General features: G+C 37.3%; 1 protein-coding gene across 5 annotated transcripts; it reads right to left on the bottom strand.

Annotated features, from left to right (window-relative positions):
* Nucleotides 1-859: 859 nt before the first annotated feature.
* Nucleotides 860-23,646, bottom strand: LOC139778848 (protein dissatisfaction). Of its 5 annotated transcripts, none has more exons than XM_071716954.1 (10): nucleotides 22,570-23,045; nucleotides 21,493-21,558; nucleotides 20,690-20,770; nucleotides 20,142-20,303; nucleotides 6,261-6,435; nucleotides 5,144-5,348; nucleotides 4,112-4,282; nucleotides 3,785-4,027; nucleotides 3,128-3,209; nucleotides 860-2,774 (listed from the first exon to the last, which is right to left on the bottom strand). In XM_071716954.1, exons 2-10 carry the CDS (start codon nucleotides 21,551-21,553, stop codon nucleotides 2,521-2,523), a joined length of 1,434 nt encoding a protein of 477 aa, XP_071573055.1. In that variant the 5' UTR covers nucleotides 21,554-21,558; nucleotides 22,570-23,045; the 3' UTR covers nucleotides 860-2,520. The 5 variants fall into 5 exon arrangements, with proteins under 5 accessions (XP_071573055.1, XP_071573054.1, XP_071573056.1 ...); XM_071716953.1 differs by having other exon boundaries at nucleotides 6,261-6,438; nucleotides 22,570-23,043; XM_071716955.1 differs by having other exon boundaries at nucleotides 4,112-4,237; nucleotides 6,261-6,438; nucleotides 22,570-23,041.
* Nucleotides 23,647-24,906: the final 1,260 nt, after the last annotated feature.

Genomic DNA, 24,906 nt, shown 5'->3' with positions numbered 1-24,906 from the left:
TAACATAATACATATATACAGAATCTATATCAATCTACGTATCTATATATGTTGTTTTTAAAATAATTCATAGCATGCAGTATAATTTAATATAAAAATCTTCTACAATAATATTGTTAAAATGAATTTTTATTAATATTAATATTTATAAAAAATATATCAACTTTATTTTGAATTTAAAACACTTTTATATTTAGAAATATATACATTGAAAGAATAGGTACTTGCATGCTTTCAACTTGATTTCTATAGATCACTCAGAAAGCTTTAATTTCAATTCCTTCTATATTAAAAGCAAAAGATGATTAATTAGTAACAGAGATTTGAAATAAATCAAGAAATCACATTATTCTGATTTATATGTGATTTATTGTTTTTATCAGGAAAGGAGAATGAGATCGACTGCTAATTGATTCTTTGAAGTATAAATTTTAAAAATCGTCTAGCATATCACATATTATAATGCAGATATATTATAATGAATTTTTATTACGGATAGCCACCGTAGCCGTCAATAACGAAGCAAAGGCAACTGTTCACATTAAAAAGTAAAAATAAAATATTGAGATTAAGAAAATAATTAAAATACTCTCTATTTGACAATAACAATTCAATAAAGACTTTACTTTAAAATGCGTTATAAAGATTATAATTATAAATAAATTATTTCATAATATTAATCACAATAAATTATTTCATCACTGTTAAAAACGTATGACTATATTATATTCGTGTATATATACATATATTTAATATTATGTATACAATATAATACTACAATATATTATATGTATATGTATACTGTATATTAATTTCGTATATTGTGCAGGTGATATACTTTAGATTATAATAAAAAATCTTTTGTTTGGTATAATATCGACAAAGTTTAATACCTTAGAATGAAATATTACAGATGTATATTTGTATGAGACATTTATTAATACAGAACACAGCTTATTCTGTATGCTATATCTTTTACGTAAATGTATAACAAATTTAATAATTCTATTAACAAAAGAATTTGAGAATATAACAATTATATTGTGGAGTACAACTTCACTTTATGATACATCTTTTTCATCCGATTTTGTTTGACGCTGCCACTCGTAATAATAATTCAGCACTGCATTCGAGCAAATCTTATGAATAAACTTATTTTTTTGCCAAAGCAATGATATAAAAAAATTAGAGCACCATTATTATACCACACTTTTTACATTGTTATACAATACTTTTTTTTACTATAATAATTGTATTGCGATACTTCTGTTGCCTACGTTATTTTTATCGTGTAACTTACAATTATGCTGATGCAATACATATATGATATTTATTCCACGCATCATTATTATTTAACAAATCGAATTGGTACAATAATTCTTTACTCAAGGGGGATCACAGAGAGGGACATATGGTACATTACAGATTCTCGATTATTTCCTCGAGCACAATTTTCGAAACGGTTTTACAGTCAATTGCATTTCATCTACTATATGAAATACTCTAAAAGATGTATAGATAAAAAATAGTTATTATTCCAAATAATATATACGGATTTATAATAGATTATTATTCTATTTTAAGAAAACGCAGGTTTATAAACAAATGCTTGAACGATACAGCAGAAAAATGATCTTTTTTATCAAGTCTTTTGCGATCTACATTAATCCGAAGCTCGAATATACGAAAAGTGCATGTAATTCTATTACTTCTTTCTTCATTTCATCGGGATACATGAATTGAAGTAAACGCTCCATGTGCAAATTTTATTTCGTCGTTCTTTTTTATTTGGATCATGCATAAAAGAAAAACGACTGTTTGATATATTGTATAAGCAATGACATAAACTTTACTTAGAAATGCGATTGTATAGTGGATACTAGTACGAGGGCCTTTGTGAGTAGAATGCCTAGTGTCGTCAGAAACATACGTGTTTAATCATTTTTCACATTTTCTTGAATATATTTGGGTATTGTATTTTTACTTAAAACTACAGTAAAATATAATATGTAATAAAAAGTGGATAAATTCGAGCACGTTTATTGTAAAAGCATTAACAAAAGCAATTAAATGCGAATGTATTTTCACAAGAATATACAATGTTATTTTAATTACATTATTAAAAATAGCAAAAAATAAATAACAAATCCAATCAACGGGACAACCAAACACTTTACGGTGCGTTCTATAAAAATTACCGATAAAAGAGCAATTGTTTCTTTAACAGCAATGGTGTAGAAATTTCATCTTATAATTTGATAAAACAGTAAACTCTATCTTCCGCGTAAGATATTAACGGTATACTACATAATCGAGAGGGAGAAGCGGAAAGGAAATTCGTGCGCTACTACAGATTTCGAAAACTTTTCTCTTGTTCTATTCTGTCGTTTCTACAGAGAGAGAGAGAGAGAGAGAAAGAGAAAGAGAGAATCGGAAGAGTTTTGGAAAGCTGCAAGCTCGCTGTGGTCCTGAAACACTTATGACGCGTACAGCGCGTACATACGATATGCAAAATTCGCTTCAGTTGATATACTTCTCCATTTGGTACATGTCGACTAGCAAACGCGAGATAGGTATCTCCCCGATGGTCTCGTGAAAGAACAGACGCTCGACGGTCTTGGAAGAGACACACCTCAGGTATCCGACTAAGATCATCAACCTGCCGATTCTACCGGGTTGCTGCGGATACCGTGATCTCGTGTAATCCACTAAAATACGTTGCGCCTGATCCTGCAGTATCTCAATGGGCTGGACCGCGTGCAGGCCCACTGTCTCTGCGATTTACAAGGAGAGATCACGCGTTCGATTGATAAGCGAGGCAGAATTGATCAAGATAATTATGACACAAGAGTAAATGCGATCAACACTTCAAAAATGATGCGATTAATAATTATCTAAGAATTTTAAAAAGTTATTTCTTAGACTAGAGAAGTAATGTATTACGAATACATTGAAATAAATAATGAGAATACTAATAATAATATAAAATCAATAACGATGACATTATATTGAGTAACTGAATTCGCGCCTTCGATGGTTTTGCAACGAGCGCTAGGTTTATCGTTCAGAAATAATCTATGTGCCGCATTTACGCTGGTATGACAATTAGTTTAACGACGCTCTTTACCTGGCGTAAACAGAGCCACTGCCTTCATGCAGCCACACTCGCCGAAATCGGGGGACAGTTGCCTGAATCGGCATATTATAGCCTAGAACGCAAGAGAATACTCCATTGAAACGAACTTTGAAACGAATCTGCGGGGGAGATTACAGAAAAACACTCGCCAAAATCGAGAAACGGTAACAATTCGTCTTCTCAAATAAACAAAATCTCGTCGGCGTTTGCACATCCATATTTCGCAACATGAGGGAAAGATAAGGGATTTAACGTTGAATTAAATCGACGCGTTATAGTCTAGTCTTTGTTATTGGAGATTTTAATGCGACAAATAAAAAACTGGAAACAACAAGATAATAATTATGTTTTTTTTTTCGATACCAACACTGTTAAATATTAAAGGATGGAATTTAAACCAATAATTTGAGTTAAATAACATTTTGTTATTTTTAACTACCATGTGTGTCGAAATTTACTATTTTAACGCAAAACAGTATTATTTGAACTCCACTGGTTTAGTTAAATTAACATTAGTTAAATTAACGATATATTGAGTAGAAACAGTGGCGACCTATAGGAATGGTTAAAAATAACTCAAATTGAGTATAATTTGGCACGAATTTAATAGTGAAGAAGAAAGCTTGCTACGAGCGAAAGAGTAAAAACCTGAATAAGGACGAGCTCCTGATTCGTCGGATTGTCGTCCGTGGGTAGTCTGCTGCGCACTTGCTCGTCCTCGAGGAGCGCGGTGATGTCCCAGGAGACGGACCATTGCGCCAAGTGCAGGAGGAACAGCTGCGTCCAGGAACGTTCCAGCAGCAACAGCTGATCGTCCTTCGATATCGCTTGAAAAGGAGGCAGGCAACGCACCCATCTGACAGCCATGAATAGCAGTCGGGCCGTCGTCTCCTGTGTTAATGATTAAATGACGCGACACGCGGTACGAACGATTAAGAAGAAAAGAAGAGACGCGACGAAAGTAGCGAAAAGTACCTGCAGCATCTCCCAGGTCGGGCTGAAGCTCTGTATGGTGCCCGTCGGACTCCGACTCGTCTCCGTCTCCATCTGCTCCATCGGATATTCCGCCGTAGGTTGCAATCGCGCGTTCCAAACCAGTTCCTTACGGCAAAGCGAGGCGGTAATTTGTACAACGAGAGCACGAAACTTTTCTCACAAAAAGAAAAGAATGCAAAGTGACATATAACAAATGGCGAAGTGTACGGTAGGTAGATAAATGATCGGTGAATCTACCTCTGTGAAATAAACATTGGGAAAGAGAAATTACATTCTCTTTCGCAAAAACGCTATAACACAATACAGTTTTTATATATACATTGCGTTTATAATGTACAATTTATTTAATTGAAGATGATTCTATTTCTATTTTCCTTATCATCACTCGATTTTGCTATTTTTACTTTTTCGATTTTAATATTAACGCAGCGCTGAACGAGCGCCTGAGATAAATTTTACATCCGAGTATTAAAAAAATGAAGCCTATGTCACAGTAATTTTTATGTGCTTCTTTCGCTTTTTAAATATTTTTTGGTTTCTCCTTGCTCTTTTCAGAAATTGTTGAGTAAATCTGTGTACATATTATCCTCAAATACTAATAAATTATAGAACAAGTAAAAATATGCAATATGCAATTAATAACATCCTCAAATACTAGTAAATTATAGAACAATAAAAAATATGCAATATGTAATTTAATAACAATAACTTTTAATTAGGATGTAAAAAATCTAGACTATGCACAAAAAAACCAGGCGCTCGTTTCCAGGCTAAATAATACATTTATACATTTATCGCATACGTAACAAAAGCCAATAATTGACATCCGCGAGGCAAAAGTATTGTCTCCATTGTCGTCGAGAGAGGTTGACGTTAATAATAATCCCTGCGTGTAATTTGCCCGTTTAGACACCGCGAGGCAGAAAACTGAGCGGAGCGAACCCGCCTTTATTAAGTTTGGAGGAATGAAAAGAGAGGTGGGGGCGAGCTGAATTAAGCTGAATTACTTACCTGACATTCCTCGGCGGACATTAGTATCTGCAGAAGGGGAGGCTGCGGCGCTAGGGAGACAGTCGTGGCCGCCTGATAGAGGGTCGTGGTCGTGCGAGGGTGCGGTAGGATCAGCGGTACGGGGGACGGTGATTCCTCCGGCGGTTTCTGTACCAGCGCCATCGGTCGTGGGTAAGGCGTGAATCTTTGGTCGCACCTTAACCTTCTACAGTAACAACCCTTAACTACTTCACGAAGAGTCTGTGTCGCTTCATGAAATTTTATCATCTTCCGTAGCTACACGGGGGTGTCTCACCCACCACCGCATTAACGCTTTGTCGGTTAAATTCTCAGATCAATTCTGAAGTCAGGTTTTTTGTCGATGAAAATGATGCAGGGAACGATTATTTATCACGATTTTTTTTTTCGATGGATTTGTGATGTGCGTTTGTAATTTTTAGGTGTTAATCCTTTACAATCTTATATATACTTGGACTCGACGCAATGCTCTGCGATACCTAGTCTTTCGTATAAGTTCTCCAAGAATTCGAATCAATGCGATTATAATCGGCAATCTATATTTCTTGAATCTTCATGAATTCTTCTAACTAATAAAAATTCCTTCATTTACGTTTAGTCTGCTGATTAGATCAAATAGCGAATGAAATACTTGAATCTTCGCTTATCTGCAAGAAATAATTTTGACCCAAAAATTAAGAATCTATTAAAGATTTGCATAGAAAGAATATCAACTCTATTTGTTATATTCATTAGCTATATTCATTAACATTAATTATATAAAAATTATTTAGACACTTTTTCATTAATTGTAAGAAAATGTCAACATCAGATTGATCATAGAATCTGCCATTAATGCGGTAGTGGATTAGCACCCTAATAAGACGTTAATCGGAATAATCAGTTCGCTTCTTTCAATATCTAACACAAATAATAAATCTAAGAACCAATAATTCCTCTTATTTTTTTATTGTATCTGTTAATCGATTACTTCTTATGATTTTTCTATCACTCGCCAGTACTGTCATATGCCGATATGTGTTTTTTATACTAAGAGAAATATCTTAATTAATTTAAAACGCGATTAAGGCAATCAATTAAAAATGCAAACGTTACACACCTGTGCGGCGAGAGAACATACGGGGGAGCGAGTGCTGGTCTTAATCGATCATTGTGCACCGGGGCCGCAGAATGAGGAGACAATTGCGTGACAATCGGCGACTGTTGCTGATGTTGCTTCTCCGACGACATAATCGCGTGGGGTTTCGGTTTCCTCGGTCCGCGCTCATGTTGCACTGCTAAACACCAGTTATGACGTAATTATATTACTTTTGACGTCTGACAGGTCGCTTCGCGATTGTATCATGAAGCTCTCCGATAGAGATATTACGACTGAAGCTTCTACTTGCGTACATTTCAAATGTACTTTATGCTACACTTTTTTTGCTTTTTTACGGAAAAAAGTACACCGATGTTTTCAAGAAGACTAAACAGAATTCTTTCAAATTACCGGTACAGAAAAAGTCGCACAATTAACGCTTTTAAGAATCGGTAATGATGAATAAGTGCTATCAACTCTTTCTGAAGCTCAATGAAAAATATCCTTATGCACCCTCGCCCTTCAGCGATCGAAGGTCCGCATCTAGAAAACGCCTATCAATAATATCGGCGATGGACTTAACGGTGGGAGCGAAAAAGTGGGCGCAGGTTGCGCGGAATTGAATTCGGGGTGTAACGCGCGTTGTAGGTCGTTCGAGATGTACGAGAGCTGTATATCCCGTGACCCGTTGAGGGGGAGGAGTGGCGAACAAGAGGTCGAGAGGGAAAAGGGGGTGAATCGCGGATGAAAGAGGGTGGTGTAGATCGGATGTGGTGGCTGGCCGGGCGTCAGCTTCCACAGAGCTCGATCTTTCGAGCGTGGCTGCAAATCTAGAGAGAGAGAGAGAGAGAGAGAGAGAGAGAGAGAGAGAGAGAGAGAGAGAGAGAGAGAGAGAGAGAGAGAGAGAGAGAGAGAGAAAGAGAGAGAGGGAGAAAGCGGAGAAAGCAGAGGACGCTGTAGGGGAGGAAGACAGATAGAGCGAGATGGCGAAGCGAGAGCTGCAACTGGGTGGCAAGCACATCATCATTAATGAGGCTGAGCGGATAGCAGCCGCGGATTCCCACGTTCGCACTGGCGTCGCAATATCTCCCCTTTATCACGCATCGCCCCGTCGAGAGATACTTCGCCACTGGCGCAACGGCAATTTCTTCTCGCATCGGGACGTCGCCGTTTTAATCGCCAGCATCCAATTTCCTTGAAAAGTGGTATATTAATTGTTTAAGACTTAGCATGTTCTCTTAACATGTCAGCTATTGCGCGGCTCGCTGCATGCCTATATAATCGCAATACATTATATTTTAGATTGTTTTTATTTATCGATACGTTTCTTTAGATCGTTTCTTTATAGATTCTTTAGAGGGATTCTGATACGATATTGATGTCTTCTTCTAATAAAAAATGTTACATTATTCTTTCTTTCACTTATTTATCTTTCATAATAATCATTTTTGAATTTTCTTCTTTAAAGATCCACATATTTTTATCTAATATATCAACATATATTAATGATAAATATATTTAAAAATCTCCTGACATTGTTCGCACGTTTTAAATGATAAAAATATTCGCTGGCTCAATTGTCAACATATTAAAGAAACTAATAAAAAATTAAAGGTCGATATAACGTTATAACGATAACGATATAACGTTAGCTTACACACTGCGTTGAACTCTCAAAGCTCCTTTTTACTATTAATTAGAGAAAACATCTTTACGATCAAAACTGGATCTTGATGGCCTAATAATATTATTCGTGTGAATTTTATGTACTATTTTTCGCCCTAGCAAACCACGCGTCAGTACCCATCGGTCTTAAAACGCAGTCTCAAACTAAAACTAAAACAATATATAGGATAGGATACGGAATAAATATAGAATACGTTGCGAAAACTTTTTACTTGTCTCCCCTTTTTATAACTTGTCACTTGTTAATTTCATCATCAAGAGTTCCTTGTTATTCATTCAATTATTACTAATAAATATATTCGGGAAATCAAATCAAATTCTCTTGACAATTTTGAAGAAGTTTAATTGCCTGGCAAAATAAATAGTAATTTAGTTTTGTAATAGATAATAAAAAATTGTGAATAATGTAAGAATTTTTTAACTTTCACCGCAGTGTATGAAATGGAGCGTTTTATCCTAAGCAAATGCTAATTTTTTGTTATTTTATTAAGTGCTGTTATTTTTATCAAATTTTTTGTAACTATGTCTCTGTACGTCTATTATGATCTTGTATACTAAAATTTCGTTTTGTTCTATAAACGATAGAGAAGTTTTTCGGTAATCAATCCAATACAAACAGTAACAATTCATCTTCGAGATGTCATTATTGGAAATGCGTGCTTCTTAACTCTTTTAAAATTTTACCATTACGAAATGTCGTCAATAAGCAAGTTGAGATACATAAAAAAGAGATGTTTTTTCGAATCGAAGCAGCAGTTTTATATGCGCAGACACGCGTGTACGTAGCAAAAAGAAGCAATGCGAAATCCGCTTCGGGGTTGTTTGCTTTATCGACCAAATTGGCCGTGCACATCGTAACAGGTACAAATATTATTATTTTCCTGGAGTAATTGTTCTTTCAACGGTGAGCTCCCTTGCCGGAAAAATGCGCCCAATGAAAAGACTTGTTTACTTTACAAACAATGATTTTCCATGCTCGATGCAGTAGCGGTATTACCCTTCAAGACTGATATATCAGTCATGATTAGCTTTAAATCTCGGTTTAACTTTTACTTTATATCTTCTTCTAATTCATAGAGTTAGAAGAAAATGAAAGATAAATTAAACCAAGACTAAAATTAACCTGTATTGATAGAAATAGACATTAATGTAATTAGTGATAAGAAAACAGTTCTTTCTTTATTAGAGTTAAAACGGGAATTTCATTAAAAATATGTATAATGTTGACAATTATAAAATTTCGATAGGGCTTTAAGGATGTAAATAAATATTTTTGAGCTCATATATGTTTCGAAAGGTCGTTTTTTGTGATCAAAGTACCGAGATCCAAGATATTTACAATTTAAATATCTTGGATCTCAATTGTAATTTAGATATTACAATTTAAAAAGATAAAGGTTACGAAAGCTAATGAATCTTAGACATCTTGGAAGAAATCAAGTTAAAAACGCAGTATATTTTTCTTACATTTATGTGTTCGCATAAGATACGTAAATATCGTTCGAGTAACATAGGTTTTAGTCTTAATTTGATCAGCTTCGTCGAGTCTGCCGCGAAAAAGACGAAAAACGATCTGTTTTTTCGCAGCCACGTCCATTAAGCTCGCCTTTTTCGCACAAAAGCGCCTCGCTTTGCACAGCATCTCGCGATCAAGGAGGAACATTTTGTCGCTCTGCACGCATCGCTGCTCAAATACAGAGCTTTATATAGCTGAGCGGCTTAAGTTCTGCGAAGCGGAAACGAATGTGCGTCAAGGGAAAAGCTCTTGGCATGGAGAAACGAACGGGACAAATTGATCTCTTAGCCCCACGCGAAGATCGATTGAAAATCGAATGCAATCGTTGCAATTATGTATACTTTTCTAGTTTACCGGCACCTTCTAAATTTTGGATTCAAGCTTGTTCTTACAATTTTCTCCAAATAAAATGATCCCAGAGCATCAGTTACATTATAACATTGATGTAATGTAACTGGTGTTTGGTGCTGACTGAGACGGAAATTATATCGTTTTATAATATCTTATAGCGTCCTACAAACGATTATAAAATGTGCTTATATAATGCAAAATTATATCGGTATGAATTTCGATCGAAAAAAAATTCCGACCAAGATCTCTGCCCGAGTCTTTAAAGAAGTAAGTTAGATATTGTGCTGTCGTAACCCCCCCCCCCTAGTTTTTTCGCGCGTCAACGGCTTAGACGGGCGATTTTCGAGAGTACTTGCGTATCCGGCCGGCGAATGGACATGGCACGGCGGCGGGGATTAGAATCGCATGCGCTGGAATGGACCGCGCCCTGTTCGCTTTTCATCTCGTGATTCCGCTGTGTTTCTTTCTCTCTCTCTCTCTCTCTCTCTCTCTCTCTCTCTCTCTCTCTCTCTCTCTCTCTCTCTCTCTCTCTCTCTCTCTCTCTCTCTCTCTCTCTCTCTCTCTCTCTCTCACCGCCTCTTCTCGCGCTCATGCATACATACATACACACACACACACATATCATCTTATCGTGCACCTATAAACACACAGGGCCACCGTAATACTCCAGCCGGCACGTGTAGTCCACAATGCGAGTTCCCACAGCGGAGTGGAGCGGCGTAGGCGTAGGCGCCTTCTCTGCACGCTTAAACACACGTACATACGCGTACCACGCATGGAGATACGAGCGCGTGGTGAGGTACGGCACACGGGGTAGCTTCCGTTTTAACATCGTACTACAACGCGTGCGCTATGTATATGCCCTGCGTTTGTGCGTGCGTGTGCGTAGGGCACACACGGTGCTCACACGGGCCACGGATCACGGGGCTCACACTCTCTATCCTGCTAAACGGTAAACCGATCTGTGAACATTTCAGCAGTCAGCGATCTCGAAGGCTAATCCCCGAGTGAATGGGGTTGATACACACGGACGCGACGCACCACCATCGCCATCGTCCTCCACGGTCCTCCACCGTCGGCAACCGTCAACGTCGTTGCCGTCGGAGGAGATTCGCGAATCCCACGCGTGTCGAACGTGTGTGATACACGTGTTAAGACTATGGGGAGATTCTCGTACTGATTCGCGGGATATGCGTTAAGAGGGTGAGATGGACTAGCAATGGCTATTTTAATCCAATGCAAACATTCTTGAAAGTATCGATATCTTTTTATTTCTAATTTAAGCACCATTAGCTTGATTTCGAGACCGTTAGCTTGATACGAGAAGAAATACCGTTGAAAGCTGTTAATGTTCACTGTTGAATTCGTAGTGTCAAATTATATCAATTTGATTCGTTTTTCATTTCTATAGGTCGCCACTGCTTCTACTCAATATGTAATTAATTTAAAAAAACAACGTTAATTTAACTACAAACCAATGGAGTTAAAATAATACTGTTTTGTGTTAAAATAATAAATTTCACACATGGTAGTTAAAAATAACAAAATGTTATTTAACTCAAGGTATTGGTTTAAATTTCATCATTTAATATTTAACAGTGTCGTTCCTTTTACTATAAAGAAAAGTTTAGAATTTTCATAAAATGTATTTCCGTCAAAAATTTTTATCTTAAATATATCAAGAGACACGGTAGTGTCTCGTGCCAAGTACACGCGGAGCGAGACCGACCGTGACTCTTTTACGCGACGCGACGGGTTGCGAGTACCCAAGATGTTGAGATCTCGATAACGAGTGAACGGATCAAGTTCTAAGTAGGCTTGATCGATAGCTTGGGGTCGACTTTGGGGGGTAATTTTCACGGGACAGTAATAAGATAATGAATGGAATTAAAACCTACAGTGAAACTGTATTTTATGCTGTATCTAATAATATAATAGCATGATTATTTTACAAATTACTTGTTATAGTTAGGAAAAATTGATTTGTATAACTTTATCCAACATTTATCAAACAGATGAAGATAATCACCCTGTATGCGCGGATTATTGGCCGGACAGATAGGATCTGTTTCCACTTGCATCGCTTATATTGTTCGGAAAATCATATGCATGCCGTCACACGTGTATCTGCATACGTTACAAACCGTATGCGATCCGTATGTAACGTCGCTTACTGTTAACACCTTCCCTCGACCAATCTCATAAATCAAAATTCCGTGAAATCAGATCAGTCCGTGTCGAATATAAAATACATATGCATAAAGATAGGGCTCGTACCTCGTACGTTTATGCGGCGTAAACGTTTAATTAACTATTTCTTCGATTTACCGGAATATTTTCACGTATCCTAGACAGAATATAAAAATATAATAAGCAAATATATAAATAAAAAGCAAAAAAAGTGAAAAAGAAAGAGAGAAGCAAGTGAGAGAGAAAAAGAGAAAGAGAGAGAGAGAGAGAGAGAAAACTACGTAAAACTAAAAATACTTGTGACAAATCAACTCCAATACGTTTTGTAATAAGAATACAAAAATTAGAAGAGTTTATACATTGAATTTTAGAAAAGGGGTAAATGTATGATTAAAATTTCATTGAGCTTAAAATAAAATATCAGAAATATTAACAGTGCTATACACGTAAATAATTTTCTGAAACTATCAAAAATGAACATTATTCTGTTCCATTCATGTTTCTTCTAGCTTGTATCTCAAACAAAAAAGATAAAGAAAATATGTTTGTGCCTGTATACATAAAATATCACAAATTTATTTTTCGCGATTTTTATCACGCAAGAGTTACCATTTAAAGTAACATCCATCGAAGGAGATATGTCTGTCTAATAATTTATCTAATAACTCTAAGAAATATTTATGATTTTTGATAGAAAGGAAGTAAATGTAAATTTTATATGAGAACATATTTGATCATATCGTTAATGTCATGTCGTTAAAAGTAGAAAAGGATTAAGCGTGACAAAGCAGCTTGACATTTTACGTCCATTCGGAAGAATATCCGACGGAGAAGCGGTCAGACGTATTTCCGCCTCGCGCGCGGCTCGAGAACCGTCCGTAACTCGTGACACGACACGGGGCGAGAGAGCCCGTGATAACTCGCGGATGTAATTCTCGCGTTTATGCCGAGCCAGAGACGGCCGGGAACGCCGGGACCGGCGCGGGCGTTCGCTGCAGTTCCTCCGGGGCGCGTTGGTATGATGACAGGTGACGATCAAAGCCCGGCTTAGCGCAACGACCCGTTTCGTCCGCACACATCGCGCTCATATCACGCGAGGGAGAACGCGCCCCGCGTTCTCCACCGTTCCTCTCCTTCTCTCCCTTATCGCCTTCTCTTCCCTCGTACAGTGAGCATCATAAATGCATCATCCCATTACTGGAGTAAGTTTCAATAAAACGCATCGTATCGTGCGCTAGATGCTTCTAAAACTAAGTTGTTCGAGGTAAATTTTACATACCCGAGAAAATTTCAACACAAGATGAAAATTCTCTATTATTATTATTATTATTATTATTTTAATTAATATTAAAGACAAAGGCATAATCGCATATACGATTTACAGAGAGATGACTATCTAAATTTCATTCAAGATCGACCAGACTTTAAATTGTTTTAATTTGAAGACCGTCGCTTTTGAAATAGTAATAAAAGATTGAGAACGCTTATTAATTTTCTCTCAGTGTTTTTTATGCTACAATTACTGATAATAAATTTGAAACATTTTGCTTCCCAAATATAACGCATGCTATGACATTAACTTAATGCTCTCCACGTGTTTTGTCTATTCTTCATTTCGTTGGAAGTGTTCTTGATTCGTGAACATTTGAACGCAAGCGTTCTTTCGAGGGGTGTCCGTTCAGCGGCGAGAAAGCATTTACGACGCCCACTGTACCCCTCGCTCTGTTCCAGGCCCGCTTTACCGTTTACCGTTTATGTGGATGGATTGATGCTGCCCGTCGCGTGTACGGCACGCCTCGCTTCGTTGCGTTACCAGCCGTCCACTCCCACGCGACTCCCCCTGTGTGCTGTCACTACCCCTCGACCTCGTCCAGGGCCGGCCAAAAATATTACGAGGTTCCGAAACAATTTTTAGGGGACAACTTTTTGTATGTTTGTTAAATAGCACTGACAACGAGAAGTAGAACTTCACATCCATAAGCGTTTTTGAATCCGAAAGTTTGCAAAATTATCGTAGTGGATATCTATAAAGATAAAGTTCTTTTCTAAATAAAATTTATCTTTTTACTATTGTATTCTTATACAAAGATATTACAATGTGTGTATTAATTTAAAAATGTGCATGTTAGCGTAAAAAGCGTTAAGATCCTTTTGTTCAGTAAGGCAAGAAGCATCGTTTCTTTTTACTGCTTTATACTGGCTTTATACAAATACAAATCTGTTTAGTAAAAATGGTGGCACCGATAAATATATTTTTTATGGAATTGAAATTTATTTAAGCTTACAAAATTCATTTTGAGACCGTTTTGAGCTTTGAATATTTGGGGGGAAATCAAGATATTTTACATCTGCCACATTTCCCCTTTGACCGATCCTGTTTTCGTATATGCTTTTCTCTGTTCCTCTTCGGCGTATTTCGCTTTATCCTTTTCTTTTTCTATTTTTCTCGAATCGTGCTCGAGTGTCATTCGCCAGTATAAAACGCTTTCGCGTGCGACTCGCGAGACCTTCGGATTTTTAGTAGAATATTCTGCGGCATTATACCTTGCGCAATTTGACACTTGGATATAAAAGGAGCTTTAGAAAAAAGCTTTTAGAGTCTCAAATAATGTGTTTACAGTTTTTAACTTCGATTAAGGACGATATAATATTTTATAGAAACGAATGCGGAAGTAAACTCGTATAGAATATCATTAGAAAATGTAATTTGTCATTATAACTGTTTAATATCCGAGAAAATTGAACCCATTAGGATCGTTTTTACGTCAGATAATTGTAAACAAAATATTCTGGGGTTAATTTGTCCTTAACCATTGGAGAATGAACTATATAATTAAACTATTACTTTAATTATACTTCCTTTATTGTTCGTATTTTGGCCTTTGACTTTCTTATATTATTTTGCATGTAACGAGAGTGATTTATTTATTATTTCAATTTTTCCACTCATTTTTCCACGTATATACGCTTGAATATATATTTTTACTTTCAAAATTATTTATTTTACAAACTGACGATCGTATCTCTTTCTGTGCATTTACATGCAATAATTTGCTACGCGACAAATGAGATTTTTGTTTAAAAGAAGAACTGATACTTTAATTGCATTCAGGATACTTACTCAACATCCATAGCTAGATGGATTATTTTTAATATCACCGCGATTGTTAGACGTTGAACTTCGTACTCCGAAAACGCTCGAATAATTCCAATCTATAATTATCGAAAGGGGCAAACGCTTCGATTTAATTCCGGTTCAAAGTGCTTGATACTTTTAGAAAGGGTTCTTCCGAATTATGAACGGAGACAAAGAGATTTAAAGTTTGAAGTAGCGGGCTGCGATCGATTGGGCATGAAACGAGGCGAAGTTTGCCATCCAAGTGTGTTGGTGGATCTGAATGTGTGTACTCTAGAAATGATGTTGACCGTATGGTTCCGGGAAAAGTCGTGGAGCGTAGAATTTCATTGGAGAGTCATCATCTTCTGGTCTCCCGCTTTTCGTTTAACTTTTTAACAAGGTATGTAACTGGAGGAAAATCGTTATGGTTGCGTGCTTTGACAACTTTAGGATAACTTCGCAATGTGACTTAAGTATAATTTGATAAGAAATATGGATGATTTAAAAAATTAGCTGAAAATGAATAAAAAGAGATAAAAAACAAGTAAGGAATGGTTGTAACATCACTCCGATAAAAGCTTAATAGTTCTTTAATTCAACTTTTCGTTTATGTGTCAATGTGTTCTTTTATAATCTTAGGATACTAACCATAATTTTTAAATATCAATACTATTAAACAGTTAACGCATATTTTCAAAGAGTGGAAAGTAAATTTTGTACACAATCATGATTTTTATAATAATCCGTTTTAGAATTTTGCAATAAAGAACAATACATATAATATTGAAAATTTAAGATTATTAAAATATGTTAATGTATAAATTTTTAATAGAATTTAGCGATATGCACCTTGCAAGCATATTCTAAAGACTTTTTACTTATAAAACATTGTGAAATTGTAACATAAGATAATAAATTTAATATCGTTTGCATAGAGTAATACAATACTCACAAATTTCTTCTTGCTTTCATAGTTTCAAAAAATGTTTAATTCTTTTCCGGTGGATGTTTTTAAGATGTAAAAACTTAAAGGAAGACCAACTCTCTTCTCGATCCGGATATAAAAACTTTCTAAATGATTAATATTAATACGTTCTGGTTTGGCTGCTCCGATAACTTAAGATTCTGACAAAATATTCGTAATGATTTTTTAAAACATTAAATCACATATCTTCGGCAATTTGACGAAATTGAAAGAACAATATGCAGTTAAAGCGCAAAGTATTAACATTAGGAACATTACCAACGACAGTCCGTTTCTTCCTTTCGCGAGCCCTGACGATCGTTAAGAATTACAAATCCGCCATGATAAGCCGCTCGGTAATCTTCCGACGTCGTTTAACGCCATATTCCGCGTGTTCCGCGTAATACATATACATATACATATATCTGTACGTGTGCGTGCGCGAAATCGCAGTCAGGGGTGAGAGGGCGGCATTTTGCCGGCGCGACACGGTGCGCCAACACAGACGGATAATATCGTAGGCGGGAACGAATTTTCGTGGAAAGAGGAAAGCGCGTCGATTACGTGGAGCGGGTGTGAGTGCGTTGGAGGTTTCGGGGTTGTCAGCGAGCGGATGATTGCGCGCCTGCGGCGTCACGGAGCTTCGCGATGCGCCGAGTACCACGTACATAATGTATAGCGCGTATCCCGAGTGGTCACCTACATCTTATGGGCTCTTCACAACGTTTTTCGAGGCTCGGCGCCGCGATTTCAGCGTTCATCGGACTTGAGCGGCTGTTCTAGTTATACTTTCACGAGTTTCACGTTTATAAAGCGTTTATAAAACGAGACGGTTTTTCTGGGGATATATAGATACTTCGAATAATTATGCATCATCAACTAAGCACTTTTACACTATTAAATAAGGGCTGAGTTTTATATACCACAATTTCTGTTTTTTCTAATTGTTCTTAAAGAATTTGATTTCTCGAACGAAATAAATTCAGCTCTTTGTGTCGTTATTTAATTTAAGATTCTCATTTAATATTTATATCGAATAATTTGCGTGTTAGACAAACTGGTTCAAGATCTGGCTATCACACTATTTGGTACAAAATACGTGGTGAAAATAAATTTAATTTCCGTGTACCCCAGATGAGTTTTCGAAATATATATATATAGATTATTTGACGAAAGCATCGAACGATAAACTCTTATTTAATTCTTCAAGATTATGTGCTAAATTAAGTAAATGTAACAAAGGTATATTATATTGTTGCGTATAGATAAGTTATTCAAAATTTGTATGTGCTCAAAACTCTGAGAATTTAATCAGTAGTAACGCACCGCGTGGTGTCAGACATTTGAAAAAGTTAGTAGAACAGTCTTGACTTGGTCAGCCGCGACCAGACTTTTGTTATTTCGTTAATAAATCTGAAAAGAATACATGATTTCGTTACAAAAAAAAATACATGTTTCTGTATCTATATTAACATTAAATATATCTACAATTCTTTGCATTATCTTATACACCCCGCGATTCATAGATTCAATAATTAATATCCGTAGTACAATTCAAAAAGTATTTATAAACAAATTTTAGAGGAGAATATGTGCAGTTAACACATCAAAACAGTTTAATTATTTTCTTTAATAGTAACTTTTATAAATACAGATTTATAGATACGTAAAGTGGATAAATGATTTATTAAAGTTTTATTATAACACTTTATTTTAGCAAATATTTCGACGAATACTGTCATCGCCTTTGAATTATTATGCGTATATTATATGTAGGAAAAAGAAAAGCCGTGGAATTAAGTTATCTATACGAAACAAAGAGTGCAACGACGCCATTCTGCTGTCCTGGCTATACATCAGCAATTAATCACGGCGTCTAATTAACTCCGCCAACAAAGTACGAGTAATTTCGATACAGAGGCGGAGAGAACGACGTGGGAGAGCGTTAGCGTGTACAAGTGTGTTCGCGGATGAAGGTGGCGGCGAGAGGAAGCAGGCGGGGCGGGACGAGGAAGACCTGGTGTTTCAACCCCCGTGTGGAGTCTCCTTAACGTTAGGAAGCTCTGCCACTAATTGAATCTCCTCTCTTACTCGCGTCTGGAGCCTCGACAACCGCTGGGAACCGGAGCACCCGTCCTGCATTAAACACCCCCGACACCCTGAGCACCCTCATCCCTGCCAAGCGGTCTCGTATCGCCCCCCCCCCCCGTCCCTCCCTCCCATCCTCTCTCCCTTCCACCCTGCCGCGAGTCCCATCCCATCCACCTTTTCTCTTTCCATCTCGCCGCTACCTCTCTCCACCTTCGCATAGAATCCAGCCCCCGCTAAGCGTCCCAGAAAACGAGCCTCCACCGCTGTTATATCGCCGTCGATGGCGAGGAACATCGACCCGTGTACACCTAGCCCGTCCATGTAACTTCCGTGCGGAAGATCAAGCTCGCTCATTTCTAAATATCGTCGCTGAACCGAGAAATAACAAATAACTCGGATACATTAACATAATTCGCTTGTGTTTTCCGTTTCGCCTATATAAATGATTTATACGCCTTCAAGTAGCCATTAAGAGAACGTAGTTAACTTCTATCGAAGCTGATAATTATTGTTTGATGCTTCAAAATGCTATTACAAATTTTTTAAATATTACTCTTGGAAAAATGATAGTGCACGAATTTTGCTACTCTATGATTTTTCTCTTTTCCATCTTTATTTAGTTACGAATCATTTTGGAATAGTTGGAAAAAGACAAAAAGTGTAAATAATCTGTTGCACAGAATGAATAGAATTTATTTAAAAAATCTGTCTATAAAAAGAGAGCTCGCGAAAAGGAAAATAAGCAGTTTAAAGAATTCGGAGTTTTAAAACATTTCATTTTGTGTGTGTGTGTGTGTGTGTGTGTGTGTCCCCATTTTAGATTCTATTTCAAAAGATTCCGTTTTGTGCCCGAATAAATACAAGTTAATATATTAAATGTCAAAAGTACTTGCCCTAAGAAACGTGACGTCGATCAAATGAGACGTCACCGAAAAATCGAAACGTCGCATGACAGTGCGGATCCATTTATGGCACCTTCACGGTTAGTAAGCCCACACTCGAGTTTCCCATATAATATTGCGTAACACAGACAAAATAATATTCAATCCGAGATGACGCATTAACACCTGAAATTTTTGCCAGCATTGGCATCTTGTTCATTGGTATCGATTCCGTCACGCCAGCTTTCCACTGATAATGCGTGAACTGTTCGGCCGCGGTCAACGCTTTGTTCGCGGAGGTTTATTTAGGAGGGTCTGGTTGACCACCGATAGTTACAGTCGATTTCTTCGCGGTTTATTTGTGGTCTTTCGCGAAAATACGAGAGACTTGATGAAACGATTTCCGCAGTCATTCGTAGTTGACAGAATTGACAAATATATTCTTATGTCAACAGTATGGCGCATTGAGATATATCTCGAAAGATAAACTACGAATCTTGAAGAAAATCTTATATATTTGTATACGTAAAATACCAAACAAAAAATATCAAATATCAAAATATAAAATACTAGAAATTTAAATAATATTCTAAATAATATCCCTTATTGAAAAATAGGGGAGTACATAAAATTTAGAAAAAAAAATAGTCAATTTAATGGCTTTTAAAATATATCAAGATATAAATCTTGCAAAATTTTCGGAAATGTAAACTTAAAAGGTAATGATTGTATTAAATAATATCAAGCTTGATTTATTCAATTTATTGAAGAAATGCCTCGAAAGATATATATATAAGTTCTAGATAAAGAAACGTAGTAATTGTGAAGTAAGTGCATTCGTGATTTCGTTCCGCAACGGTCAAATAATTCATATTCTAACGATTCAATACTTCGTAATTAATAATATTTTTAGAAAAAATTATCGATACTAATTGTACTAAAATGAAAATTTAAATCGAGCAAAGTAATCAGCTATGTCTGGTAAATACAAGTTTAATATAGTCGAACAAATGCATAATCTTATAAAATAACACAAAAATAACTTGTCATATTGATCAATTCGTCATATTATACTGGTAACATTAATATTACTCGTAGAACTTACCGTCCTTGTTCATGTTAGCTTCGAAGCACTTAGCGAGACGACAAGCACGACATTGATTCCTATGGGTCTTGTCGATCGGACAACGTCCTTTCTTGGCACCCTGGGCTTTGCAGATGTACTCCCGATTGCTATGTATACTTCGCTTGAAAAATCCCGAACAACCTGATAACAATAAAAAATTTGCCTAACGATATGACATAATAGATACTGATCATTCAATTCGAAAATTTGATCAATTTATCGTTAAGCTATTTTCAGATATCTAACAACACGTCAATGAGAAAAATTTTAAAAAGAAGCGAATTTACTCTTTTAATTTCTTTGTATTCAATCTTTTTTAAGTGTCTTGATTAAAATTTTTATGAAGAAATTGAATCAGAGAGATATCATTATTCTCCTCTTGGTTTATTCTAACATTTAAATTTAATATATCCTTTTGATTAATTCATCAAATAATTGTGCCTGCTATGCACATAATAAGCAAGTTTCGTAAAGAATATTGCGTGAAGATTTATCTTTCTTTTACAAATATTATTAATTAATATTACCGTCGCAGCTGTAGATGCCGTAGTGTTTTCCAGAACTACGGTCACCGCATACATCACACAGTATGTCGAGTAATCTGTCTCCTAAAACAAAAATATACGTCGTACTTTACGAACTTTAATGAACTCTTTGAAGTCATTTTTTCAAACTGGTTACTCAGAAAATGTTTCACGATAATTTTTTCCTTGTATATTTTCCATACTCTCGAAGCGAATAATTATAGAATATAAATAATAAAAATATTTTTCCAAACTTTGCATAGTAATTCGAATCACGACAAAATACGCTTACAATCACACATATTCATATGTAACTTATATTTAAAACTTGAATTAAATTTTATTAGAAACAGGATCTTCTAAAAATTTAAAAGACTGTTTCAATCACTGTATAAATATTAGAGAGATTCAAAGCTAACATTATTTAATAGCTACGTCTATTACGACATCACAATAACTGTAATCACAATAACTGGACTAATATTATCAGATTTGTATTACAATATTTATTACGTATTACGATCAAATAATTATCAGGTAAAAAGAGACCGACGGTTAGAGGACTCTCGCGAAATCCCGTTTAAGAAAAGCGGGCGGGCCGCAAGAAGATCACTGGTGCTAATCTGTTTCCCCCTTTTCGTAGGAACCCTAATCGTCCTAATGATCCGCGGCAAGAAAAACACGGCCATGCCTAAGCCAACCAAAGCCTTCCTTCCCCGTCCTGGGGAATCAACCGCCTTCGCGTCTCACACCCAACCAACCTAACCCGATCAACCCGGGTTACTTCAACCCCAACGGATTACTACCTTCGTCGTGTACACCAACGTCTTCTTCTTGTTCTTCTATATCTCCTATGTCGCGTATCATATCGTCTATTGTTTATGATATGTAAATTAATCAAAGAAGATAAGAACTCAAACAGATAAGAACTCGATAAGAATCAAACCGTCGATTAGCTTTAACGGTAACTTAGCTAATTTTCTATTCTCTTAATTATTGTTAAATATTTCTTTCTTCCGCCTTAAATAAAGAATAGTTTCAAGAATAATTTCGCGTTCCAGAAATAATTCTAGTTTAAATTTGCTACTTTTATTTCCGAGACATCTTGCAGTGCTATAAATCTGCATATTATTTGGGGACAAAAATTTTTTTAAGTGTCTTGCAAAGCTGAGTATTCACATTAACTGTGTTACATAATGTTATTCCTGAATTTTCGAGACATTTGTCAATGACAGATTTCTGAGATGCGATTTGCTGTTGAGTTTTCACGAAAACTTTCAAAGATAACAAAAATATTTTACATTAGAAGGACAAGCTATCGCGTATTAAATAAAATTAAGTAACAAAACGTCTTTAATTAATTCTCAAACGTGTTATTCGACGCGTCGCAAAACATGTCTTATTTTTTTCAGACATTTTTTAGATGGCAGTTTCTGATTATTTGGTAAAGAATACATAATGGATGAAACGTTACAAAAAATATAATCATGGCACTTTTAGAGATCCGTTTAAATGCATTTCTCATTTATTTGCGAAATTATATTCTCATTAAACATCGGTTTATATATCCATTATCTATTAATATGTGAATCAGCATGTAAATATTAAAAAGATTGAAAAACTATTAAATATCTTTATTTAAATATTAAGTACTTGAAATTATTTTGATTTTGATGCACTCAATCTCTGATAATCGCAATGTATCTTCATAAATACACGAAAGATTCAAGCACTGTTAATTGCATCTCGATCGCGTTATACAACTTTCCAAATTCCGAAAACCACACTTTACCAAATCCATTAAAAAATCTTTAATTAATTATCTCTCGGCCGCAGTAAAAAAAAGTACGATAAAATATCGTATTTCGAGAAATACGATTTACCTGTTAATAAACAGACATTCAGAATACTTGAACACTATTAATCGCGTGAACGCGCTACACAATTTTTCAGATTTCAAGATTTCGCGGTTTAGCTGTCTGCAGATGTTACTCATTCCAGCACTATCGCCTGCCGACCGCGGTCGGGTTGTACACACAATTTCTCGAAACTGGAGAACAGAATTTAACTATCGACAAGTAGAGACAAAGTTCGAAGAAATATTCGAAACACCGTCAGGTTTCCTCCCGGTCGCGATACACGGTTTTTCAAGACACGATAAGTTGTGATTTATCACTAAATCGCGGGAAACCGCCGCGCTAACAATACGTCACTTTCACGTCGCGCACCCCTATATCTTCGCGATAAATGCTCATCGCACTAGCTAAACCCTTTGCCGCGTGCTAAGATCAAGCGAAAGTAAAAGAGAGAGCGAGAGAGAGAGAGAGAGAGAGAGAGAGAGAGCGACAAAGAGAGAAAGAGAAAGAGAGAGAGATGCTGCGAGTGTCTTTGGAGACTGACCTGTGCCCATCTCCTCCGCAGCTGTTCAAAAGTCGAACATCGCCAGAGAACGACGAATAGCCGAGGCCGTGGTCCCGACGCGGCGTCGAGGAGGTCGCGCGAAGTCCCGAAGCATTCTCCGTGACGGGATGGCTTCGAGCCTCGACGTACCTACTCATCTCTCTCGCTCTCTCTCTTTCGCTCTTTCTCTCTCACCCTCTCACTCTCTCACTCTCTCTCTCTCTCTCTTATCGGGAAGGGCGTACTCGTGCCCGTGTCTATGTGTACATGTATCTGCACGCGTGTATGAGTGTATCTATTCGTCCGTGTATGCGCATATAGGGGTTGTTGCCCGACTGGCTGCCGGAGCAGCTATCTCTCCTGTCCGTAGCCACATCACGGAGAATCATAGGTCGTTCCCCGATACGGTCGACACGGTCCGGTGGTGGGTATCCGCGATGGGAGGCGAATGGAACGGGACGCCGAGGGGGGTGGGTGTGGGTGGTATGGTTGCCGTGCGCGGAACCAACACACCGACGCCAATCCCTAAACGACCGCGAGTCGCGGCGAGGAGGCCACGGCGATGGCGTATATACCGGGGTTACGTCACGCGAATCCACGGCGTAACACCTCTTCTTCGTCTCCACCGCCGCCACCGCCACCGCCACCGCCACCGCCACCGCCACCACCGCCACCCTAGTTGGCACGTTGGCCTACACGTTCCGAAGGGATAGGGCGGAGGGCAAGGCGGAGGACGACGGAAGCGCGGGAGGGGTGACAGGGTGGGGAATTCCAGCGAGCTAGCGACTAGACTCGGCCCGGGGACTTGCTGGCCGAGTGGCTGACTCGACTATAGCGGGGTAGCGCTAGTTAGCCATCGGCAACTACGGGGGCGGCTCCCGGAGGCCACGTTGTCAGACGGCCGTTACCACTGTGTCATTGGTCGACTCCACCCACGGCGGCGCGAGATTGTGGGGGTGAGCGCGCAAAGGGGTGGTGGGCGGCGCCAGGCGAATCGACGACGCTGATTCGACACCGGTTCGCCAGTCGCGTCGCGCCGACCAATCGACAATACGGGATTAGGTTGGCTGACGACGACGTTAACATCTGCCTTCCGGCAGCCAACGCTATTTACCATTTACACGCTAGTGGCGTCGTTACTGCTTTTTCACGGTGTTAGGTATGAGGTACAAGTATAGGTGAATGCGAGGGTATAAGCTACCGGTGGAAAATGGTACAATGGGAACTTGACGTTAGGCGGATAAGATAAATACGATATCGAATCGATGACTGTACTTTCGTAATTTCGTAGAGGGATTCTAAGAATGCGAATAATGTGATTAGACAATTTTCTTAAGAATTGAAAGTGTCTTTTAAATCATTAGAATATTTATTATTTATAGCTATAAGATTTCCTGGTAATCGGTTGTACTAAAGTAAGATACTAAAGTAAGATTTATGAGTTATAATCTGCAAATGCGTATACATATATGCCTTAGGAAGGATGGACGCATTTATGGCGCGAGCTTTTTTTTAGCGCAATATATTATATTGATTAGGCCATTTTGTCGGAGTTATGTAATGACACGCCCCTCTAGCAAGTGAGCTATTATTTGTGAACTGCGCACGAGCCCCCGATCGATCCCGCCCCCTTGACTTTCTGGCTTAACCAGTCGGTAATTATATCTTGGTTTTGATCCTCGCTAAACGCGAAAACCGCAGATCCGAGATTTCTACAATCTCATTTATTAGATTTTTCAACTATATCCGTTTTATCCTTTATGTAAAATTCTTCTTTAAGCTATCTTCTATTCATCGTTATGTATACGTTTCTAGCATGT

Source organism: Temnothorax nylanderi, unplaced genomic scaffold (genome assembly GCF_030848795.1).
Source record: "Temnothorax nylanderi isolate EJ_2023f unplaced genomic scaffold, tnyl_v1.0 TNYL_tig0199_pilon, whole genome shotgun sequence".
In the NCBI taxonomy this organism is placed as follows: Eukaryota; Metazoa; Arthropoda; class Insecta; order Hymenoptera; family Formicidae; genus Temnothorax; species Temnothorax nylanderi.
This window is presented reverse-complemented; position numbering and strand designations above follow the sequence as displayed.